This window comes from Macrosteles quadrilineatus, unplaced genomic scaffold, assembly GCF_028750875.1.
Source record: "Macrosteles quadrilineatus isolate MER2022 unplaced genomic scaffold, UCM_ALF_1.0 Scaffold_7__1_contigs__length_78375512, whole genome shotgun sequence".
Classification (NCBI taxonomy): domain Eukaryota; kingdom Metazoa; phylum Arthropoda; class Insecta; order Hemiptera; family Cicadellidae; genus Macrosteles; species Macrosteles quadrilineatus.
In genome coordinates this window covers 35,543,421-35,568,645 of record NW_026542600.1, presented here as the reverse complement: position 1 = coordinate 35,568,645, position 25,225 = coordinate 35,543,421, and the positions used below count along the sequence as shown (strand labels likewise).

The window sequence follows — 25,225 nt, the reverse complement described above, 5'->3', positions numbered from 1 at the left end:
TCGTCTTCACTCGCCTTGACTCGGGTCGCCTCGCCTCGCCTAGCCTCGTGCTCGCCGGCGCTCCATCTGGAGTCGGTTTTTTGACACGAGTCAAAGGACCCGAGACTGCACGAGTGGCGAGCGCTACTTCCACATCGAAGTTTGCCTCCAATTCGACTGCGAGACAAAGCGAGTGTGTACACGCAGTACACTCTCGCCGAGACAAGGCGAGCGTTGGCGAGTGCGAGAGTGTACTCGGTGCGCTCGTCTTGTCTTGCCTTGACTCGGGTCGCCTCGCCTCGCCTCGCCTCGTGCTCGCCGACGCTCCATCTGGAGTCGGTTTTTTGACACGAGTCAAAGGACCCGAGACTGAGCGAGTGGCGAGCGCGAGGCACCCCAGTTCACTCTCGCCTTGTCTCGTGGTTAGTTCAGCTGTGCGTTGTTAGTTTGTGGGTGCATCTTGTGTTAAAGTAAACATGGATTGGTCAAATAACACAGTTCTTGACCTTTTAGAAGCCTACCATGGTGAGTCGTTATTGTGGGACCCACCACACCTACACCACAAGGACAAACGTAAACTAACAGATGCTTGGTGCCGTTAGAGCGTAAAACTCAACCGTCCAGTAACCGAATTGAAGAAAAAGTACGCCTAAACATAATTAAAATAAGCATATGCACAAAACAAGGTTAATGTTGCTACTTCCACATAGAAGTTTGCCTCCATTTCGACTGCGAGAGTGTGCACGGTTACTTCGCATAAGCTCTCGCCCGAATTACTCGGCGAGTGCCTCGGCGAGGCGCCTCGGCGAGAGTGTACTGGGGGCAAAGATTAAAAGACAATAAAACGTTTCATATCCACACCATTGCGTGATATTTAATAACCCTAACAACTATTTATTCCAATAAAACTAAATACATGACTATCCCTTTAAAGGACCAGCAGTGATCCATCAAAATGTACAGTTGAGAATGCACACTGTTGTGGTGGTATTGTAGCATGTGTGATGTGTGAGTCGATTGAGTGTGTGACTACTTTTGAATATTTGGGTGCAGTATATTTGATCACCATCTGAAATGGTTTGCTCATGATAACAAAACGTTACCGAAGTTGAGAAAATGTACCTAAGTATTCTTGTTACTGAGTAGAGTTTAAACAGTTAGATTGTTTACACAGTGTTTACTGTACAAACATTCAATCAGTTCTCCAATTCAGCATTAGCTTAGGGAGGTGCATATAGTAAAATTTTACAACCCCTTATTGTTGTTCAATTATCAATATTACAAGTAGCCCTCCTTACTCCACACATATTCCTCAGATATCCTTTTTGATGAATTATTTAATCAATTATTTGTGAGATTACTTATACATTTTCACAAATTAGGCTAATCTTTTCTAACAATAATCATAACTACTTCACCCAATATACTCTCCACACTGGTATTGCCATGCCCAGATTGAATGAAACTATAATCACTACTTCTTGCACTTTTTACATTGCTAATTCCATACATCCAAAATTACCTGATATGCTAAAAATTCCATTCTTGATTAGCTTTTGGCTCTTCTCAAATGACTGGTTTATTATCATTATCCAATACTATTACTGTAATACCCTACTTAATTGCACAGTATTAATCGAAATAAGACATAATTCAATAAGAGAATAACTTTTCTCTTTAATAAAAACACACTCTTTTGGTAGTTTTGTCAAAGGTTAAGTGTTTTGTTATTAAAAAATTGATACTTTTGCAAAATCAATGTGTTTGCGTCGTTTCCCGATATTTTACCTGCATAACATTTAAATTCACCGACAATTTTGCAATATAAATTTGTTGATTGATATAGACAATATCGATACTTAAAATATATAGTGTTAAAACTAAAAATGTTTGTTTTTTATTCAGGAAAATAACAACTAATATTAAAAATTACATTACATTATATTAAAAATATCAAACAAAATTGATTGTATCACTGACAAATGTCGATAGTTCTCCAGCAATATATTTTTGACATCGGTGTTTAGGGCCAATTATATTATCTAACGAGAAGCTTTTTTTATGCATTATTCATATGGCATATATAATTTTTACAATGAATTAATGCATAATAAATGTTATTTAATATGCTATATAGCAGTTTAGATGTGATAAATACACCGTGTCCCAAAAAGAATGGATCAAATCTACAGCTTAATTTACGTGTTACCAAGGGTCCTAGAAAAGTCAAGTATGACTAATTTTAAAGCTGATATCTTAGAGTTTCTTTCGGTTCCCTTCAACAGAAATCAGCTGTTCCATTGTTGTAGGCTGTTTAACATTTTAAAACATTGTAAGTTGTAATAAATAGAGTTGCAGTTGAAAGCACGGTGTATTGGATGATTTATAAAGATAACATCTGTGGTGTGATTTTTTAGGTCTTTGGTTTTGTGAAAGATCAAGTGTGTCTATTGCTCATTTATCTCAATTATAGATCAATTTAAAGCAAAGATAAGGGAAACCTTTGGAAAAATTACGCCACAATGTGCAGTAAGATCTGGAACATGGACTTGATTTCTTTGACTAAATAGCGGAGAACATGTATAGATTAGGCAGTGAAACAATGGTAGGAAAAACTTATGAAGCTAAGGAAAAAAGTGTATATAAAGTTATCTTTTTATCTTTAATAATAAAGTATTTATGCAAGTTTACTTTTGATCCATTCTTTTTGGGACACTCGGTATACTGTCTAAATACAACTAGTGAAATTTCCAAACTGTGTGAAATTTCTAAACACCTTCAATCGAAAAACACACTCGATTGTGTGCAAATGTGGACATGTGTAGTGGCTTTTCATTACCTGTGGACATGGAAGACTCTTGAATTAACTGTGAGAACGTCTACACAATTTTCATGATTTATTTTTACTACATTTAGACCATAACCAAGGAGTGTTCTTTCATTGACTAAGGTTTCCTTGTCTGTGGTTCTTACATTCATCTTCAATTTGAGGTTAGAAAGGTGATGTTTTCAGTCACGTGCCTTGATGTCCATATAGTTTGGTTAAAACCCCACTTCCACACAAGTACAGGTATACATGGTATGTGTGTGTGTGCGTACTCATGTAGCACAGATGGTTGGGCCAACGTTGGTAAATTGTGGAGCCACACAGTTGGCCAACGGTAGAAATGTCACCTCTTTAAACTGTTTTCCAACCAACCATTGTCCAACAATGGCCCAACCATCCAAAAATACTGATGGCCAACTAACCATAACACAACTGATATCCAACAAACCGTTTTATTTCAAACAAAATAATAAAGATTTAGTATGAAAAGCATAATTATTATTTGAGTAAATTGATTAAATAGTTCATAAAAACAAATTTTGAAAAAAAGCTAGAACAAAATTTTTTGGCCCAGGTGGGTTTCGAACCCGGTTCCTTCAACTTATGAGCCTCTTACCTTACCACTGAGCTATCTGTGATTGTTGATATAGAGAGTTTTCAAGTGGTGAAAGAGTAGCCGACTTAAAATGGTCGCAATACTTAAAACATTTTTGATACTACACAGTATAATATGATTCTGTTAATCTGTTAAGGCATCTTAAGTAGTTATTATATATATATATTTTTTTGGGGGGAGGGGAGGAGTTAGAGAGGATACTGGTATTTGAATATAGATTATTTAATTACCGTTAGATTATTAATGCTATTATAATTGACTGTTGTATGATTAATTATTCTTTCCCCTTAAATTGTTGCAAATAAGTTAAAGAATATTAATTAAAAAAAGTTTGCATTATTATAATTATGTTGTGAAAGCTAGATCCAGAGAATGAAAGTCGTGTAAACTCAACTATGGACCATCGTTGGTCCGACAAAAGTATCTTTTGTTGGTCCAACGGAGTGAAAAACGGTTGGCTTGATGTATGATACCCAGCAATGCATGTTAATGTATTTCATTAACAATGAACCAATGTTGGTCCACAGTTGTAAATATTGGTTGGCCTAACTATGAGATATACAGTTGGACAACGGTTGGTTGGTTGTGGAAGCTCCAACCAACCATCGACCAACACTCCCAGTACACTCTCGCCGAGGCAAGGCGAGCGTTGGCGAGTGCGAGAGTGTACTCGGTTCGCTCGTCTTCTCTCGCCTTGACTCGGGTCGCCTCGCCTCGCCTAGCCTCGCGCTCGCCGGCGCTCCGTCTGGAGTCGGTACGAGTCAAAGGACACGAGACTGCACGAGAGCCGAGCACTACTTCCACATCGAAGTTTGCCTCCATTTCGACTGCGAGACAAAGCGAGAGTGTACACGGCTACCTCGCATAAGCTCTCGCCCGAATTTCTCTGCGAGCGTTTCGGCGAGGCGCCTCGGCGAGCGTCTCGGCGAGAGTGTACTGGGGGCATGGCCAACGTTGGCCCAACCATCTGTGCTACATGGGTAGCCTATTTGAGAGCGCCAGACCTTCTGTTGTCATTTTCGATAGCACCAATGAATACAAACCACTATTATGACTAAAGTGGCTTGTATTCATTGATAGCACTCATCTGATTCGGTGCTGTAGCCCGTTGTATATGGCGTTTAGTACCGAATTTTTGTTTCAAATATCTTAAATATTACTGGTGTACCATATTAAGATAATAGGCCTAGTTTGTTTTTGTCGTGAAGTTTTGGTCTACCATTCCTTTTATGGGTAGCTAATAGGCTTATTTATAAGACCTAAAATATGGCAAAATATTTGTTTTAAAGTCTTCAGTCCTATAATTATAGTTTGTAAATTGTTGTTAATGATGAGACTCGGTCCCTCCTTGCACTCAAGTTTTGCTCTGTAGGGACCTGATTTCACAACATTTTTAGTATAGGTACATACATATTTATGCAATATTTATATTTCTGGAATACAGTAAATTGATTTGATTAGTATTACCTCAGAGTAATAAAACAACCTCAGAGTAATAAAACAAAAGTTTTGTTTTATTACTCTGAGGTATTACTAAAGAGCTTATGGCATACAAATGAATAACTCGGAATTTAAAACATAGAAGGTACAACACAAATTATATTTAACTTATTAGAGATCCAGATACACAACTTGAGTAGCAGATATTGCACCACAGAATGCCAGAAAAGCAGCGACAGCAGCAACAGCTGTTGTAGTTCCTGCCCAACTGACCACACTACCCATGCAGATGGACAAAGAGAACTGGGCGAGGAAGACCATGGAACTGACAATAGCGACATCGGTACCAAGCCCTCGAACTTGGCTAGCCACCACTCCGTCCCCACTAGAGTTTACCTCAAACTGTACAAAGAAAACAAATAAAAATAGTACCGGTATATGGACGCTAAAATTGAAAATTCTTATACCACAGTATTGCCTCGTAAGTGCAGAAATTTACAAGATTTTCTTCATTTCCTTAACTATTAGGCAAAGTCTGCCAAGATTAAGAGCGAGATGTTTATGATTGCAAAATAAGCCATAAAAATGGAAATAACATATGCTAACTGTATTAATTAAACTAAATAATTTAAGCTCTAATCTGGAAAAGGATCACAATAATAACTTATCTTACTTATCAATAATTTGTTTGACAACATTAAGATGTAACTCTAAGATAAAGCACTCACAGTGTTTTGTTCGTGGTAGTTTGCTATCAAAAGATAGGGCATGGTAAAGAGAGTCGAGTACATTACTCCAGCCGTCCAGGAAAACACAATAACTCCTATCTTGTGTTTCAATGCTGCCATCAAGAACATGCCAAGAGAATAGAACAGGAGCCCACCGACATACACTTTTTTAGCTCTGTAGAAAACAAGTTCTAAAATGTAAGTTCTGTTTGGTTAGTACTAAAATCTTTCATATTTAAATTCTTATTATCACAACCCCAATCAATTATCTTTAAGAGCGAAATTTTGTTCAGTTTCAAAAGTATTGCGCCATTATTAGTACTGCATATTTTAAGTAGTGCATTGTACTAAAATTATAATACATATTTATGTGAGACTCTGGCGACACACATATTGACTGAAAAATGTTATATTTCCTATTCCTGTTTTATTTTTTCTCTGCATTTTCATCAAGGAGAAAATTCTTTTCGTCTTTTCCATGGAGATTGGTCCTGGGCGTTATCAGGATGAACCCCATCTGGGGCCCTATTTTTGAAATGGTTGACTGTTGAGTTGAGTGTTGAGTCATTCTATTTCCAATCGTTTCGTATTTTTGAAACGATTGACGGTCGACTTATCAAACCAAAACTACTCACCACCTACTGAGCTGTTGAGTGGACGGTTGACTGCACTTTCTTCTTCCTCTTTCGGTAAAAAAATGCTCTTTTTGAGTCGATGCCATATTGTTGTTGCTTTAATTTATTAATTGCGATTTAGAGGTTATGTATTTGTTGTCAATGTCTTAGCACCCAATACTTTATGCGATTGTTTTCTGTAGAATAATTGCATTTTAATTTTATTTACTGTGTCAATACTAGACTATTTAATCAAGGGTTATATCCTTGTTGGTATGTTTGAATTATACTAGGCATACTAATTGAACTTATTGTAAGATAATTATTGTTATTAGACCTATGATTTAAGGCATTAAAGATTGTGGTAGAGAGAACCAATATCATAGTTTGTTTCAATACCATTCACCTAATAAAGGGATCAAATTAATTTAAGTTACGATATGCTTTCAGTGCAATGGCAAATAGCCGCTTTAACCTAAATAAAAACACAATTAAAAATAACATGAAACAAAACGATGAAGGAAAGTAAAATAGGGTGATGTGTTCTGAAATAGAGACGAAGAAAGCAAATAATAATTTATTTAGGATATGCCTAAACTTATAATGAGCTACGACCTAAAACGAACATCCATAGTAAATTTTACTTTTAATACTTAAGTTTATACAAGTTAAGGTACTTTTGCAATCACTAAGATTAAGCAAGACATAACGTCAATCTCTCAAGAACGGAGTTGACAGTTTACCTCAGTGTCTCGAAATATGGTAGATTGAGATTAGCTGATACAGATTTTAGAGTAAGAAGAGGTTAAATTGAAGATCGCAAGAACTCTGCATTGTGATTGGTTCAAAATGACGTCATCTGAATTTCGTGCGGTCGTATGCCCTACATTTCCAAAACGAGGCACTCAACTATATAGTGATTCCCAACTCACTTCCAAACTGTTGGATTTCAAAAATACCAAATCCTGTTGTTGGTTGAGTTGAGTGCTGACGATTGACTCAACTGCCATTTCAAAAATAGGGCCCCAGGATGGGGGGTTTGATGGTCGAAAGTAAAAAAGTTATTCAACTCAGCTGAATTTTAATTTTCTTTTAGGCTCATTTTATTATTTTCTTTGATCTGTACTCAATCATATGTTCTCAAAATTCAACTATTTGTAAACAGTTCATATTTATTTGTTTTGTTCATCTTTACATTTTTCATTCTCTTTGCTTGAAAACGTTTGTATTAAACGAAAATTTGGAATGTTTCATGTTTCATTAATCATAAACTCTATCAAGATCTCCTCAAGAATATATATATAGGTACATATATATAAATAATACTATTTTTTATTTGTTGTATTTTGTATGTTATGTTATGTGTTTTGAGTGGTAAAAAGTGATTTCTGAATCACTCTAACTAAGCTCGTGATCAGGAGCAGGCATATATTTATAGAGCTCCATTACTGTGACTTTAACTTGCACCATTTACTGATCTTGCACCACTTAGGCATTAGTGAGTATGTTTTAGAATTATTAGTAGTTTTTTGGACTGTAATAATGATTTCGTGTAAGCTGGATGAAAAATGCTGTATAATGCTTAATTTTGCATAAACTTACTTGTATTGTCTGATTAGCTTTTCAATTATGGAAGAATAGCATGCACAGGACAAAGAATACATAGACATTCCCCAACATCCAAATCGGACACCTTCCTCATATAATTCCCTCAGCTCTGTGCCCTCTGGTGCCTGTAAAAAAAAAACAACACACACATTGGAAATGTAGATCTTTAAAGGGACCAGAACCAGAACCAACACACAGAAAGTCTTTACCCAAGAAGTTACATCCCACTGTGAATATGATCCATTCTTAACATGTCCATAAGAAATTATAAATAATCCTACCACTGTATCCCTCTACTAACTGTTGTAAAAACACTCTTACTGATAACTTATCAGTAAAAAGCTATTTGGAAAGTATTTGGAAAAGCTTGAATTCTTTATTTTCAAAACAGACTCATGTGTAGACTTGTTATTGTATAATTAATTTAAGAAGTCCACATTGACCATGGCCTCCTCTGATTTTGTCAAATGTACAATATTTATACATCGAGCTTTAACATTATAATATGCAGCTGAGCAACGATGTAAAGAACAACTGGATTGCGCTCTAAATGGCCTGCGGTCGTTGTTTTCGGTCTTGCTCCCCCCACTGGACTGGCAGAAGCCGACGCAGCCCATACACTCGTAAAACGTAAATTTTTAGTTGCTGCTCTGTTCAAATATATAGGGATAAAATATTTCTAACGCATGTCAAACTATTTTTACGATTCAAAACTTTATTTCTGTTAAGTTTATATCTGATAGTTTCTTGCAGAAAATAACCCATTTGAACTCTTTAAAACTGCACATTCACTAAACCCGTTTTTAGACAACTGATATTCCTCGTTCCAAATTGTACATGGTAAAATAATAAGTTTGCAAAGAAATGATAGAAAGTATAATATTTGTAATTTCAAAACCTATGTTATGAAACGAAAACATATTTCATATTAGCGATCCATGAGTTATTTGTATCGTCGTAGCTGACTTGTTAGTGCTTGCCTATAGTTTTGCTGTGTTATAGAAAATATAAAAAAGTAGGTAATGTTTAAATGATATCCACAAATAGTTGTTAACTGAATATTTATTTTAGTTACCTTGGGATCTCCATTGAAGACAGCTTCTCCTACAAAGTCAGTGAAATAAAGAGAGTAGCAGACATGGGCCATCCAGCAGAACAAGTTGGTTAGGCATAGGATTCTCATGGACCATGGCATCACGATTATTGACATTAGGTACTGTCGGAATGAAGGAGTCGCAACCTAGAAACACTCTCAACTTAGCATTCGACAATCATAAAACCTATAAGCTTTTCTTTCATGTTACAAATACATAAAACAATGCGATATTATAGTTTCTCTAAACTATTACATGATAACTAAGTCTACGTTAGCTTTTCCACGACTATAGCTATGGTTGAACTGAAGCATACATGATTAAAAAGGACCCAAAAATTAAACTTTATAAATTTCAAGAATATTCATTCTTACAATCCCTGTGTCTCTCACAGTTCAAACCAGTGTATGAAACTCACTTAGCTTAGAAGAGCAAGATCCGAGCTGGTTTTCAAACTTGTATTCATTTCAAACTTTGTAGGCCTATTTAATGCTAATTATACAAAAAAATACCACATTACTTGGTATAACCAACCATAAGTATTAATTGAGAACTAATATTCACTATTCACTAATCGGAGTTTGATAGTTTCTAATAAAAACAGGTGTTTAGGATAAAATATAAAAAAAAGGTCAAATATAAGTTTGTCAGTCAAACCCTTCTCAATTTGAACTTACCCTAGGCCGCCTTAGCTATGCCAACACCAACTAACTAGCTAAGGGGATAACTACTAACAATCACTTTTCCATTAGTGCGTAGTTGGATATAGTTATTTGTGTAACTAGTGGGCAAAGTGGCACTTTGCTGCACACGAGAGCAATGTTAAAGCACGAGCCGAAGGCGAGTGCGGAATGATCTCGAGTGCAGCAAAGGCCTTTTGCACTCGTGTAACACATTATAATTTTCCTACAGTCACTATAAAGCATATAAATAATTAGTCTTTCAAACACTATACAACACGTTTTTAGGTTCAGCTGGCAACACAAATAGGTGCCCTAGAGAAAGTAGTACCCGATCCGTATCACTCCGCTATTTTTCCTCGGCAAGAAATGTGCTCCGCGTTTTGAGAATATAGTTCCGTATGTTTTTGTAATTTGGAGTGGTTTCCGCGCCTAAAAATAATGCTTTAAAGGTATTTTCTTGTTTATTAAGATCGTAGGAATGTTTTAAAAACGTTTAAAAGAAAAGTTCAGAAAGTTCAGAAATACCTAAACTATAAACACAAAATGACAGGTTAAATCGTAGTTATAATAGTCAATCAGCTGCTCATAGTATTATTATCTTTAAGTGTTGCCAACCTATTTCCAAGCGTACACGGATTACGTGCATAATAGAACCACGCTGTTTTGTGTTGTTTCGTTGGAATCCTGATGTGCGGCAAAGTATAAACCGTACGACAAAGTATAAACCGTACGGCAAAGTATAAATATGCAGCAATTAGCAGCTTTCTGTATTATAAACAGTACAAGGAAGCCAACTTTGTCGGGTGACTGTAGGAAAAAATACATGTTGCACTTAGCAGCGAAATACACATAGGTCACAACATATATGATACACAACTGAGGTACTTGAAAAATTGATTATTAGTGTGTTAGTGGTGTTCTTGAAACTTGGTCCACAAATAATTTATTTCTATGTATATTCTGTTAAAAACCTCTTCTACTCCTAGTGGCTCAAGCGGTTTTATCCCTTCAATGCTGCTGACATGCCCATTAGAAACGTCTTCTTCCTCTTGCTGTTGAATCCCATTAAACTGAGTTTCCTTAAAAGAAAACATACAATGAACATAACAATTGGGGCAGTATTCCCATACTGTGTCATATATGATAAATAATTTACAAATTCAATTTTGATGACATGTTAAGTGTAGTCCTACGATGGAATTACTCTAATCAGTGCCGGATTTACCACTAGGCCCAGCCAAGGGCTGCAAGCAAATGGGGGCCACAGAATTCTTTACGAAAGAATTGTTAAACAAATCGGGTTAAAAAACTTAAATTTTAAAGTTAATAATTTGCCGCATTAAATTTTGATTTTCTAAATTAATAAATTGCCGTGATTATAGGTGACGATAACATAGTCCTCATGATACCGTGAGATGTCCACAATAATTTCGTCGTAGGTTATTTTGCCCTAGGGCCGCCACAAATCAAGCATTGACTCTATTGTTTTCAATCACTATCAGCCTGCAGTTAATTGAAATCAAGCAAATAAGTGCTGCCGACACCGTAAAGCTACGCGCGCACTACGGCGGCACGGCACGGACGGGCGGTACGGCAGCACGGACGGCATTTTTAAGAGGGGGTGCGCGCACTAGGGCGGCACGGCACGGACGGACGGGACGGGACATCCGCAATTTAGGACAGTTGACAGTCTGCGAGCTAAAATTTGTGAGTAAAGATGGATGTAGATAAAGTGGTGATAGTAGGTTTAATTTTAGCAGAGGAAGAGGTGACAAGAAGGTCCAAGCAAAGATTTTAGATACACCACATAAACAGGAAAAGACTAAGTTTTGGAGAGTTCAACACCTTGTTTCCTGATCTTGTAGAAGGATTATGTGTAAAACCATGTATGTTTTATCTATGGTAAAACTTACCTGATTGTTTCATAATAGATCATATTTCTGCCCATATACTGTCACGCCGGACGTTATTAAAATATTCCGGATGTCGCATGTTGTACAGTTTGGGGTTTTTCTCAACGAGAAAAATCAACTTACTAACATCTATGTTTACAACACACGAAAACACTGCTACTTTGACAGAGATCAGTTGAGAATGGTGGATGTCCCGTGCCGCCCGCCCGGTCGGTGTGCAGTGCTCCCGGTCGGTACGGGCGGTACGGGCGTCACGGCAGCTCGGAAATGTCCTGGAGTTCTGTCTCCCGGACTTTTTAACAAACGGCGGAAGCTGCCAAACGTCCGTTGCCGGCCGTACCGCCGTAGTGGGCGCACTCATATGACATTCAATGTTATTAACTTTTAAAAATTGCCGTGCCGCCCGCCCGTCCGTGCCGTGCCGCCGTAGTGCGCGCGCAGCTTAACGGCAGATATTTATCCTGAAATTTTTAAAACGCGTGATTATTAATAATTTAGTACAAAAATGTAGATGATTTGAATGAGAAAATAACAATTTAGGGGTAGAACTATGCTTTTCAAGACTTCTTGAATAAATTATGGAAAAATATTATTAATTAAATTTACAGAAGACTCTAAACTAAAATGAAGAAGAAAACATGGAGGTGGTAAGATGATTGTCAGCCACGTTCTCATTTTTCAGGGATATTTCGGGTGTATGAAAAATCTATAGCTTAGCCACTCCTATAACCTTAATAGGGGATATTGAGTCTCAAAGGCTTCAAAGTTAGGTTTTGTGAAAGAAGTTCCAATGCAGGTCAAATATTTTTTAAATTTATTCCCTGTAACATAAAATTTACAATTAGTGGATAAAAAATGATTCCCTGTAATCATTTTACTATCCACTTTATAACTCATTTTATAACTCTTTGTATTATTAATTTTGTTACTCAATTTATTAACATAGTCAATGATAGTTTGAATAATGATTAAAAGCTATTTTACCTCTCACCAAAGTATTTTTATTATTTAACACGATCCCGGTTACGCCCCCGGTCTCCGAAATCTAATCGTGACAATACCCAGTAACTGTGTACCAAGTTTTAAAGCTCCTATCTTTATTATTTTTTTAAATATTTTACCGTCCCGGGAATTTTTTCGACACTGTATATGAATAAAGATTATAAATGCAAATATAGCCCTGGACATAAGAATCCGATTTTGGACAGAATACAGTGGATTGGGTTCCAAGGAACCCCACTAGCTTATGGTTTTATAACTACTTATTACCTCTTGATTCGGATCTGAAGGGTCTTGAGTCGACCCATATTTTGACTTTTTGCCTTGGAGTGGTTGAGATTCTACGTCCAAAGCATTTACACTCTGCTTTGTTGCTGTCTGAAAAAAGAATGCATAAAAGACTGTGCTGGATCCCTGGAAGTACCGCTTATATTTAAACAGCATCTATTATGTTAACTAAGTGGCTTAATGAAGGCTCGTTTACAAAACATATATTATGATTTTGAGAAGATATTATTTTCATTTTATAATATTTATATATAAATAACTACTTTTTGGATTAGATAGGTACCACTTATGGATCAGTATCGTACGTGTGATTGTGATGAAAAAATCTCAAAACCAGCCATATGAATAGACATTAAGGACCAATTAAAGCATAGAAAAGACTATGTACAATATTATTGAGAAAATTATCTGTAAGAGAATATTCTATACATTTAATACCAGTACTTGTAACTATGCCTAGAACAATATGGGAATTTAAATTTGTATACAATTCAATTAAACTATTTGAAAGTTAAGTTATGTAATTAATCATATTGAGTCAAACTGAACTAATTTTAAGCTCGTAGGAACCTGTTCCATTGGATATACCGTTGATGGAAATGAGTGTTTGTTGAGAGCTGTTACTTTCAAAGTAAAGTCTACTGTAAATATCGTTGTAGGGTTGAAAGAGCAAGTGATAGAATGACTCATTAATTAAGATAATTTAGGAATAATAATATTAATAAATAATTTACCAGAAAGTCTTCATTTTCCACTAGGTCGAGAGGGATCTCCTTGAAAGACGTCACTGTGTAAGCAACGCACACAATGAAAATGTACGTAATTAAAGTAAAAACTGCTCTCACATGCCCCCCAAGCATTTCTCCTGCAAATAAAAATACATTTCATAGATTAAAATAAACTGTACGAATCCATTACTCAAATTTATTTTCAAAAGTTTGCACCTTGAATCATTGAAATTTGATTGTTTCATGGCTTTTACTTTGTCAATTGTTAGTATTATAAATTGAAATAATTATGAGTTAGATACACACAGTACCTAATCTGTAAATTACATATGGATTAAAAATAATGATTTAAAGCCAGTTTTAAATTGTTAACTATAAAATAAAAATGTAGGTGTGGCATTAGATATACATTTATGTTGATTTCAAATTAATAAATACCTTTACGTATATATATATATATATATATATATATATAATATAGTGACACCTATATCATTCAAATGAATATTATGTACAACGTGGTGGGTGGTAAAAAAACTGGTTTCATTAATTCAACAATTAAAACTTTTCATTACTGTAAATGATTTATTACACAACAATTAATTCGTCTACTATAAAATCGGTTATAAAGCTGTAATAAGAAACAAGGTTTTGAATTTTAGTGGCCTTTATGAAAAGTCATTGTTTTCTCATTAATTTATTGTTTTGGTCTAATAATGTTCCAGCCCACCAGGTAATATCAGTTGCGGTCAGGTATTTAGAAACAACAATCCAGTTATCTTCCATTTGTAACCATGGTAACCGAGATGTCACACCTTCAATACTGCCATCTTCAACTTCAACTCATGTTTGTATTTTACTAAATCAGACACGTTAAAGCCTGTACAGTTCACCTTACAATCAAGTTATGGAATATGTGGGGACTGCCTTTTTTTATCAAGTACAATTATGTGTTATCATATAATTATATTTAAAAAATGGATATGATAGGTATAAAATCAATAATCAGTTATATTTAAGTGTAGTTGTCCAGTCTATACCCAAAATAAATTCGTAGATAGGAAACTTTATATTACTGACCTATGAATGTATCATCCCAATTAATGCCACCTAATCCGTATCCCATGAATCCTCCCAAGCCTGCCATGATTGTGAACGTGCTCAATCCTCTAGCATGGTCCTCTGGCAAACAGACAAAATGATGTAATACTGTAGTACCTCAAAATATTGAAAATTAATACACGGATTATATGGTGATTTTTAAAGTGTAACGAATAGCTCGTATGCATAACTAAATTTACTGTGTTCTTCTTATGTTCAATTAATCTTGTTTTAAAGAAGTTTCAAGACAAGTTAAATAATATAGTATTAAATGGTAGACTTCTGAGGAAGTTGGAATTTTTTGGCACGCATTCACGTAAACATTTTACTTATACTTATGTAAAAACTGTCTATTTAAGTAAAAAAACTTCCAATATATTTTCCAAATGTGTTAAAATACATAAAATGTACATTAAATGGGTTGTCTAGCCCAGAAATTTTCTGGGCTAGATAACCTATCCACCAAGTTTAAATTGACAGTAATGCCATGGTTTGAGAAATATTTGTTAATAATATTAATGTAAAACCTTTCAGGTAAACAGGCTCAAAACATAGAATATTTTGTATGATAATTTATCAGGTTTAACGGCTTAAGTAATTGAGCTCTTGAAAATTGTAATAATGTGAACTTTGTAAACATATTTATATTTTAATTAAATTCGAATATTTAATTCATACTCAATATCTTGTAAACATTTTTATTAGGCCCATCTCAAACCTTTCTATTAATACGAAGTAAATTAAAGACAAGGGACTAGTAGAATGTAGTGGTATTCTACCCCCGGAAATTTACCCCCATGAAACAACGCCTACTTCAATTTGACGTCACGAGATGTATAAATGGTCGAGAAACAGCCCGTGACTGGATATTTACCACCAATATATGAATCATCATTTAACTATTTGCTTATAAAGTGATTTGCCACACCACGGAATTTTACCCCCAGAAATCTACCCCCCGTGGTCAAATGAGACAAGCCCGACACCGGAATTCTATCCCCGGAAATCTACTTCTCGTGGTTGGCTACGCTACGTATCGGCCAAGATTCATTGTTGTAGTTGATTTTATTAATTGGTTTATAGTACAGGTAAAATAATACAAAAACACTCCATATAAACAACAAAATTTGTACATTCATGAAATTTCACCTGCGAGTTACTAATAATATGAGAAATCAAGATCCGATGAGTCCCCAAAATTTTGGGCGTCCTAAGGCCCTTTTTGGGGCCCTTTTTGTTCCGAAGGGCCCTTGTTCCTGAATAATTTTGTTTTTACGTTTAAGGTCAAGTGAGGTGTGGTTTTCGATGGTTTTTGTTATTTTGAATCGATTGGGACTAGTGTTAAGTGTATTAAACCACTCCATACAGGGTGTTTTGAAATATTATTACTTTTTACGATATTTAAACATTTATTCATAAAATTAGTTACCTCCATGCTCTATATGAAAGGGCATTATTGAAAATAACTGTAATTCTTTACTATATAAGAGGGAAGGATCACAAGGAGTAAGAGAACATATTAAATACCCCCATCACAGCATACCTGCAGACTAAGCGAATTTTCATTTGCCCGATTTTCAATTAAATCTTAAATAGCATCGAGTTTAATGAATACTTAGGTTTGCTGCTACAAGGAGGCTAATAAAGTGTGTTTATAGTAAAATATTAATATCCTAGTATAAAACAAATAAATTTGTTAAGTTTTATTAAGACATATCTAAAAACAAACAAACAAAATCATTTTACACTATTCTCCTTAAAATAACATGGAATTTTAAATTTACAATTTTTAAACTTTATTCGTAACTAATACACTTACAAAACACGTTAAAATTCAAAAATTATTTGTTTTCCTTAAGCTCTTTAAAATGCTCTAGGGAAAAAATGGGAAACTTTGTCTTTTGAGGGTCAAAGATTACAAATTTTTACCACGTAAAACCCTGTTCCATGGACCGATTATGCCGGTTTGAACCAAAATTACTCTAGTTATCATGTTTACGGACACGTATATAACATGGATATATTATATTATACATATGTATATATTATATAAACACATATATAATATTTTGAGTGGATGGTGCTTTAGGCTTCTGGGGGCATCGAAATGAAAACGTAAATCGGTTTCGGGTCTATGTTCTACCATAAGACCTTCGGTAATAGCTTATCTCCTATATGGGATGTTCGCTAAAAGGGGACGGATTAAGTTTTACACTATAACATAATAACATAGGTTACTAAGCAAAAATTTCAACTTTTAAGGTGGTGGGAATAATCTTTCAACGTGTTTTTTATGCAAATCTATTAAGACCAATTTCAAATTGATATGTATTTTTCTTAGGTAGCTATTTCAGATATTTTTTTCACATTTATTAAAAATTAAAACAATTGTATTTGTATAAAACCTTACATTACATATTAAAATGAAGTACTTAAACTAAAACTATTTTTCTACAATTTCCATAGTATCTCTCTTTACAATTCCATAATCACAATAATTATGCTCAGACGACTCATTAACAATTTTTTATTCTTAGCAACTTGTCCATATTTACTGATTTTGTCCAAGTTGGTGTTCAAGCAGGATTCCCCTTTACAAACCTAAAACCTTGCATATTGCAGAACAGGCAACACCAATCTTAAAACACGAACAATGTGGTGCAAAAACACCTTTCATACATACTGACGTTTGCAACTTGTATATTAAGTTCCTCAAACTTATTTTCAATCAATACAAGTACGGTTATCTTTCGTGGTTATGATGACCAGGACAGCACTAAGACATCAGAGCAGCATTGTCGGTACAAGCATTTTTGTCCTGAACAAAAGAGACGAGGTTTATGGGGTAAAAATTGGATTTTCTTATTTACTTTACCCTCAAAACGAAAAGTTTCCCAATTTTTCTCTAGAACATTTTAAATTGCTTAGAAACAAATAATTTAGTATATTAACGTGTTTTTGTATGGTTATTAGTTACGGATAAAAATACTAAAATTGTAAATTTAAAATTCCCATGTTATTCTTATGTAGAATAGTGTAAAATGATTTTGTTTGTTTGTAATATATATATTTTGATCAAACTTGTCAAATTTATTTGTTTTATACAAGGCTATTAATATTTTACTATAAACACACTTTACTAGCCTCCTTGTAGCAGCAAACCTAGGTCATCGTTAAACGAAATGCTATTTTAGATTTAATTGAAAATCAAGTAAGTAAAACGAAAATTCGCTAGGTCTGCAGGTTTGCTGAGACGGGGGTATTTAATATTTTCTCTTACTCCTTGTGATCCTTTCCCCTTACGTGGTAAAGAATGACAATTATTTTCAATAATCCCCTTTTATATAGAGCATGGAGGTCACTAATTTTATTACTTTATGAATAAATGTTTAAATATCGTAAAAAGTAATAATATTTCGAAACACCCTGTATGGAGTGGTTTAGTACACTTAAAACTAGTCCCAATCGATTTGAAATAACTAAAACCATCGAAAACCACACCTCACTCGTCCTTAAGCGTAAAAACAAAATTATTCAGGAACAAGGGCCCTTCGGAACAAAAAGGGCCCCAAAAAGGGCCTTAGGACGCCCAAAATTTTGGGGACTCATCGGATCTTGATTTCTCATATTATTAGTAACTCACAGGTGAAATTTCATGAATGTACAAATTTTGTTGTTTATAAAACCCTATTTTACCTGTACTATTATATAAATCAAGGGCTCTTCAGTTAATCTTCTAATATGCCGTATTAGGTTAGGTAAGGTAAGGTTACGAAATAATAAAATCAACTACAACAATGAATCTTGGACGATACGTAGGGTAGCCGATCACGGGGGGTAGATTTCCGGGGGTAGAATTCCGGTGTCAGGTTTATTAGGATTTTGATTAATTACAACTGTTAAGCAAACCGTGAAATGTGAGTCGATTGAAATAAATAACAATTTATCCATCCTAAAAGTTCATGGCCGAAAATCTACCCCCAGACCCGTGACGTCAAAATGACGTAGAAGTTTTTCATGGTTCTTGGTATTTTAAACTGCATATGTAAAGAAATTGTGCTCGTAAACGTCTGTCAGTATTATTGTATTATGCTTTTTTAAGCTTGACTTAAGTTGTTATGAAAAACAAGTTATTGTAGTGAAAACCGCTACAAATAAGACGAGTTTGTTGAATGTAATTATTATTTATGTTCATTTTATAAGTTGTTAACTGTATTTTGCTTTGGTTACAAACATCAATTCTGACAGTTTTTATCTGTATACTATATCATATGAGATTAACTGTGATAGGATTAGATTAACCTGCAACACAGACGTCCAAAAGATAAGATCTTGCGGGACTTTGACAAGCGTCAGCATCAAAGTCCAGGAGCACAGTTCCTAGGACGGTGAAGAAGATGCCCCAGGGATGAGGGTAGTCGGCATCAGAAACGTTGGATACAAAGTGCTTCCCGTCGAAGTTAGTTGTCTGGTTGCGAGGAAGATCTATAGAAGGGTAGAAATCTCCAAGGGCATGACCCATACGCTCTCCATTTGGCACCAGGATGAGGCCTGTTATACTTGTAGGATTAATTGTGAAACTTTACTAAAACTAACGTGATATCTATATATACAATTAGTGGATTAACTTAAGAAATTACACTTTATGTTTGATATTTCCAAGTTAAACAGTTATTCAAGTGTAGTATATGTGCGTACGTGGATTTGGTTTCTTTTTTCATGCCCCACCTTCACATTCCAGAATGCTAGGCTCTACCCATTACTTAAGACTAGGCATAAAGGGTTGCGGCGTCATCACATAGACCAAAACCATTGGTAATCGACGGAACTTGAACCCAGCAACGAAACGCCGCACTCTACGACTAGACTAGATCACTCCGCTTCAAACAGCGGGTGCAATTAGGAAGGAAAAATGATCATGAAAGTACAATTAAAATCACTACTGTAAACCTCAGTCACATTCTGAAAGCGGTTAATTACAAGCGGTGTTCTAAGATCAATAATTTGTGCTGCTTTCTATTTACCAGCCAAACAAAGGCTGTAACAAACTGTTTCTTTTGCTTATTTAGTTTATCTTTATATTAGAGTGTTCAATTTAGGTTAAGTTACTTTTAATTGTATATATGGATAACTTTACACGTTGAACAGGCTACAAATTTGAAAATCCACAGGTACAACAAACACATAATGTAAAAAACACCCATAGTCGCACTCTAATCCGACTAATCAGAACAAAAATGTGAAGCATTTATAATAAAGTAGTTTTTGTTAGTTATTTTATTTGCAAAACCATTTAAAACTAACCCTGTTTTTACGTTACTTGAATATATAAAATCTAATAAATTTAGTATATAGAAAAATGGTTAATTAATTATAAATTAAATAAATTGTATTTTTCAGCTCTGAATTTGAACTGATATTCATCAATCACCATGTACTGATGGAAACAAAAGAAAACTAAATAAGGCGTAAGTGATTATTTTTCTGATTAGGTTGTTCCGCCATTTTGTTCTGATTTATTATAATTAAATTACACTCGGAGGTTTTTTACAATATGTATTTTTTATATAACTGTAAGGTTTAAAGTTTAGTACTCGATATGTATGGTAAATTCAAAAATGGCAACCAATTTATCGGACATCCTATATTCCGTACCTATGAGAACTCCTAGAGCCAACAGTACGATAAAGGGTCTCCGTCGACCACAAGGAAGGCGGCAGCGGTCACTCATTGCTCCGAGGATAGGGTTGAGGAAGAAGCCAACAAGTGGGGAGAGTGCCCAGACCATGGTCATCCGTTGGTGATCCACACCGATTTTCAGGAGGGTGGGCGACACAAATGCTGTTTCCGCTGCATATGAGAATTCAATTCCCATAACTGCCGCAGACACACGTACAAGTTCACCCCTTGTCTTGCGCCTAGAACGTAACATTAAGAACCATTATGAACAATATTATTTTCATGTAAGTTTTCGTGAAGATAAAATCGCATTTATCAACTAATCACGTAGTGTTCTAAAGCATCCCCGTCATTTTACCATTGGTTGTCATGGCATTTGCGGTTGTAAATACACTGAATGCTGGATTAAGATTTTAAACAGCTCGTTTTAGGAAATTTAAAAACAGAAAATGAAAACAACACTACCTAACCATTACCACCACCTTTTTGGTTGATTTTTAACTTACCGATTACCACAACTAAAATAATAATCTTAATATACAACAGTTGCCCAAACTTGGTTATACTAATTATGTTGTAAGCAAAATAAAGATCTGATTTCCCAAACACTTTTCTAACTTGTTCAGAATAACTTCATGATGACCATTAACTGATGATCACGTTTGTTGACATCCCAATATTTAATGTCAATTTGTATGCCAACTTTTGGATTTCCAGTATCAATGTTTATGGCAGTGGCTATTTATGACAGTATCAATTTTTGTAGATTGCATATCTAGTCAAATTACCAATATTAATTGCAGCCATTGTGGAAGTGACTATTATATTCTTTAAATTTCAATGTAAATACTTATTTTTATATTTAAATATTTTAAAATTTATATTGTCCGTTTTTAATGTTTGATTCGCGATTTTGTTAAACATTTCTGCTATTTGCATGCGATTTTTTAGGGTTGATCAATATTTTATGTACGTAAGGAGTTAGATTAATATTGTTCTGAACCTTGTATAGGCTAATTGTAAAATGTGGAATGCTGCGAAGATAATAAATTAAATGGAATCACCACCTTGAAAGTTCGTTTGGATGTTTAAAAAAATGTCATATTGCCGTGACATATTGAGAAGAGAAATGTTCCGAATTATATTTCACCCAGCAATGTTTTCCACTACAGTTGCCATATAATTTCATCATGGCGTTCGGGTACAGATGCTCCTCACAAAAGCACCTTAACCACAACCCCAACGTAGCCTAACGAATGAAATAAACTTCATGCACTTGACGATTGTATATGATGTAAAAGGTTGCATCGATTATCGGAAGATGTTATGTTCCAAATAGTTTAAGTAACAATAATTTAATAATTTGTAAATGATGTAGGCCTACTACGCCGTCACTTCCAGGCAAACAATTGTCATTGAATTCAAGTTGACAATGCTCGCAATTATTGCGTTCATTTGAATTAGTTTTACCTCTTCACTTGCCTGATGTGAACACTGAAAGCAGGGAAATCATTACAGTTGGTTACAGCAATCAGACATTTTCATTTTTAGTGTATTTTCTATATAGCCCACAGGCTGATTAAGAAGAATATATTAAAACTTTTTAATAAGGTTGAAATTTTATAAATTTAAATTAAAAATCAAAAGTAGTATACAAGATATAAAATAATACAAATACAATCATAACTATTTACAAAATGCATGTAAATATTTTAGTTTATCTAAACAACAGTATCATTATTTTATTGAGAAAGTGTTCCAACAACCCTAGACTAACTCAATACTAATAAAAAAACTAGTTACAACGCTTTCTTAAGCCAAACATTTCACTAATAAGCTTATCAGTGTACTTAGATTTAATCCATCAGGTACTAACCTCAAATGGATATACATTGTTAAAACAAGAATATTCTGTGTATCTAAACCACTATAAACAACAGAGCTAACACAAAATGGTCTAACATCGCGCAAAAACTAAGCATACGCCGTGGATAATATCTATATATGGAGAACGATTGTGGCCAATGCTAAGTCTACGGTCCAAATAAAAAACAACTACTGTGACTTCCTCTCGCTGCGTAGCAGATAATTGTCCTGGTTGCGACGAGATTTTCTGCACTGGAAAAATAAATATTAAAAGTGCAGTCAGTCGCAACCGTTTGCCGGGGATAGCTCAGCCTACAATGGCTGGGTAAAGTTCCAGGGTCTGCGATAAGGTCAGGGAAACCACTAGGCCAAAAGCCGGGTCTAACCGGTATAGGACTGGCTCATACACGGGCACTGTGAACAAGTCAAAAACAAGTCACCACAACAAACGTGCAATAATCACTACCAGGCCTACGCCGATTCTCCACACTCCTAGGGGGTCGTTGCTGACTACGCAACTCGGGCTTCGTCCTAACTATCCAATAGTTAAGCCCAGAGTGCCTAAAACACGGTGAGTTACACGACGACTTGCCAATAAAAACCACAACGCGTGTTATCACCAGGCGGGGTCTACTAGGCCACTATAATCCAATACGCAACTCTAATGCCCAAGCTAAGAATCAAACAGTTCACTCAATAATCGTACCACATAATAATATACAAGTACACTATAGGTAGAGTGACTACACCACTAGTAGCTGGTCTCAATAAATACCAAGCAAAACTAAATGGCAATTGCACCATTAAAATATTGAGCTACTTAGTAGCAGATAAATAAATATTAACTACGTTCCAAACACTAGATAAATATATTATCTGATAGCCGGTACTCCGCTATCCAAGCTACCGAGATAACGTGTTGGACTACCAAACAAGCTGTTCAGGTTAAATTAAAATAATCAAATGATTAATCAATACCAACCCTACTGCTACTACCACTACTGCTACTATATCAACGTTATATTGCTTAGCCGGGCTTCTGTTAATAGGCTAATAATAATAGCTACTAGCCTACTGGCCTCGTGCTTCCAACTACGCACGCTAAATCGTGCAGCCTAGGTTTGTCGGGCCTCAGAGTTATAAGTAATATAACTAACTCTTGGTACAACGCAAAATAATAACTACTACAGTCAATAAATTATATTATTTGCGCTCTAGCACCTGCCCAGAACCGTCAGGAATATACTTTAATATTATTCCTGACTAATATAAATCCTAACTACCGTCAGGCTTTGGCCAGCACGGTTACAACTCTATCTCTCGCAATCGAATCAGAGATGAATGTTTTAGTAACCACTTTCAACTCTTAAACCAAAAAGTAAGGAACGTCGTCCACTCACCGATAGTGGGTCTGTACCCAACTTACACCAACACTCGGCGCGATCACACCACCAACGTTCTCCGACACCACTGTCCACCAGTCTCACCAGTAACACCAACGTACTCCAGTTCCAGTACACCCGTCGTCTCACCAGACACACACTCGCTCTTCACTGCACGGGATCCACCACTAGAATGTCTGTCCTAGGCTATCCTGAGAAACTAGGATATCCCAGGCTTATCGGCACTGATAAGCCGGGTCAAAGGGCGCTCGCTAGCCTCGCTGCCGCCGCTCGCTCACCTCAACAATCGGTGCGCGGCCAAATAGCAAAAATATACCCCCCTAGGGAAAATAGCTCGTTACACCCCCCACTTACATCGGGATGAAAAAAAAAGAAAACGGCCAAAAGAAAAAAAAAATCTTTGAACTCCGGCCAAAACAAAATACTCCGGCTCTTAACCCAATGATTCCTCTTTTACCACGGGTCTCAAAGCAAAACAACAACAAAACTACTTTATTAAACAAAACATCAAAAGAATAGCAAGCACAGCTATCTAACTAACCACCTCCATGCATAACCAAAAATAACTAAGCATCGGTTCTTTCATGGTAGGTCTTAAGGTCTTTAACATGGACGACATGGGTCTCTCTCCTACCCTCGTCCTTTACCTCATACATATTAGGGGCCACTCGCTTGACTACGGTACAAGGACCCTGAAACTTAGGGGCCAGTTTGCCCACTATAGCTTCAGCCGCTGAGGACAAGACATGTAGTCTTCTCATGACTTGATCACCTCGATGGTATTGCACCTCACGTCGCCTAAGATTATAATATTTAGACTGACGCTGGAAAGCCCTCCTCAAGTTCTGTCGACAACTATCGTACAACCTCTTAAACGCCCGCTCCCGGTCACTATATAGCTCGTCCACGGTTCTCTCACGGTCATCTCCAGGCTCCGGTCCCGTGGTCAGAGACGACCCGATTGCCCTAGGTAGCCTGAGATCCCTCCCAAAACATAGTTTGGCAGGTGAAAACCCAGTGGAGTCGTGAACGGCGGTGTTCATCGCGTACTGGAACTCGGCAATGAGTGCATCCCAAGTACGATGATTATCCTGAACAAACTGGGCTATCATAGTTTTGATAACCCGGTTTGGCCGTTCAACCGGATTGGACTGCGGGCTGTAAGGGGCAGTCTGACGGAACTCGATTCCCCACTCTTTCGTCAGGTCTCGGAACACCTTAGAGACGAACTGGGTTCCATTGTCACTCATAAGAATCACAGGGGCGCCAAAACGCAGCAATAGCCCGTCCTTGAATGCACTAGCTACAGCCTTGGCCGTAGCTGACCGTAGGGGTCTTATTTCAACCCACTTGCTAAACAGGTCCTGGAAAACTGCAAGAAAACGATGCCCACCTTTGGATCTGGGGAATGGACCCATCAAGTCGACCGACACCGAATGCCAAGGCCCTTGAGGGTTTCGAAAATACATTTGTCCCGCCGGTTTCTGCTGCAATACCTTAAACTCCTGGCACGTGGCACAGGACCTAACGTATTCTTTCACGGCACGACGCCAACCCGGCCAGAAATAGTTTTCCCCAACCCGGGCAATTGTTTTCTTAACTCCCAGGTGGCCCGCCATAGGAGAGTCATGGTTCTCTACCAACACATCCTTAACCTTA

The 25,225-nt window shown here is 36.1% G+C and overlaps 1 protein-coding gene across 2 annotated transcripts in view; it reads right to left on the bottom strand.

Moving 5' to 3' along the window:
* Positions 1-5,013: 5,013 nt before the first annotated feature.
* The window catches only part of LOC128998448 (proton-associated sugar transporter A), a 62,893-nt gene continuing 42,681 nt past the window's right edge, over positions 5,014-25,225 (bottom strand). For both annotated transcript variants that reach the window (XM_054424576.1, XM_054424577.1), the window contains exons 3-12: positions 20,274-20,536; positions 18,921-19,169; positions 14,598-14,699; positions 13,524-13,654; positions 12,772-12,879; positions 10,561-10,668; positions 8,888-9,052; positions 7,807-7,937; positions 5,591-5,765; positions 5,014-5,264 (exon numbers count right to left, since the gene is read on the bottom strand). In XM_054424576.1, the coding sequence (XP_054280551.1) occupies positions 5,034-5,264; positions 5,591-5,765; positions 7,807-7,937; positions 8,888-9,052; positions 10,561-10,668; positions 12,772-12,879; positions 13,524-13,654; positions 14,598-14,699; positions 18,921-19,169; positions 20,274-20,536 (1,663 nt within the window). In that variant the 3' untranslated portion in view covers positions 5,014-5,033. The remainder of the gene's footprint in view (positions 5,265-5,590; positions 5,766-7,806; positions 7,938-8,887; positions 9,053-10,560; positions 10,669-12,771; positions 12,880-13,523; positions 13,655-14,597; positions 14,700-18,920; positions 19,170-20,273; positions 20,537-25,225) is intronic.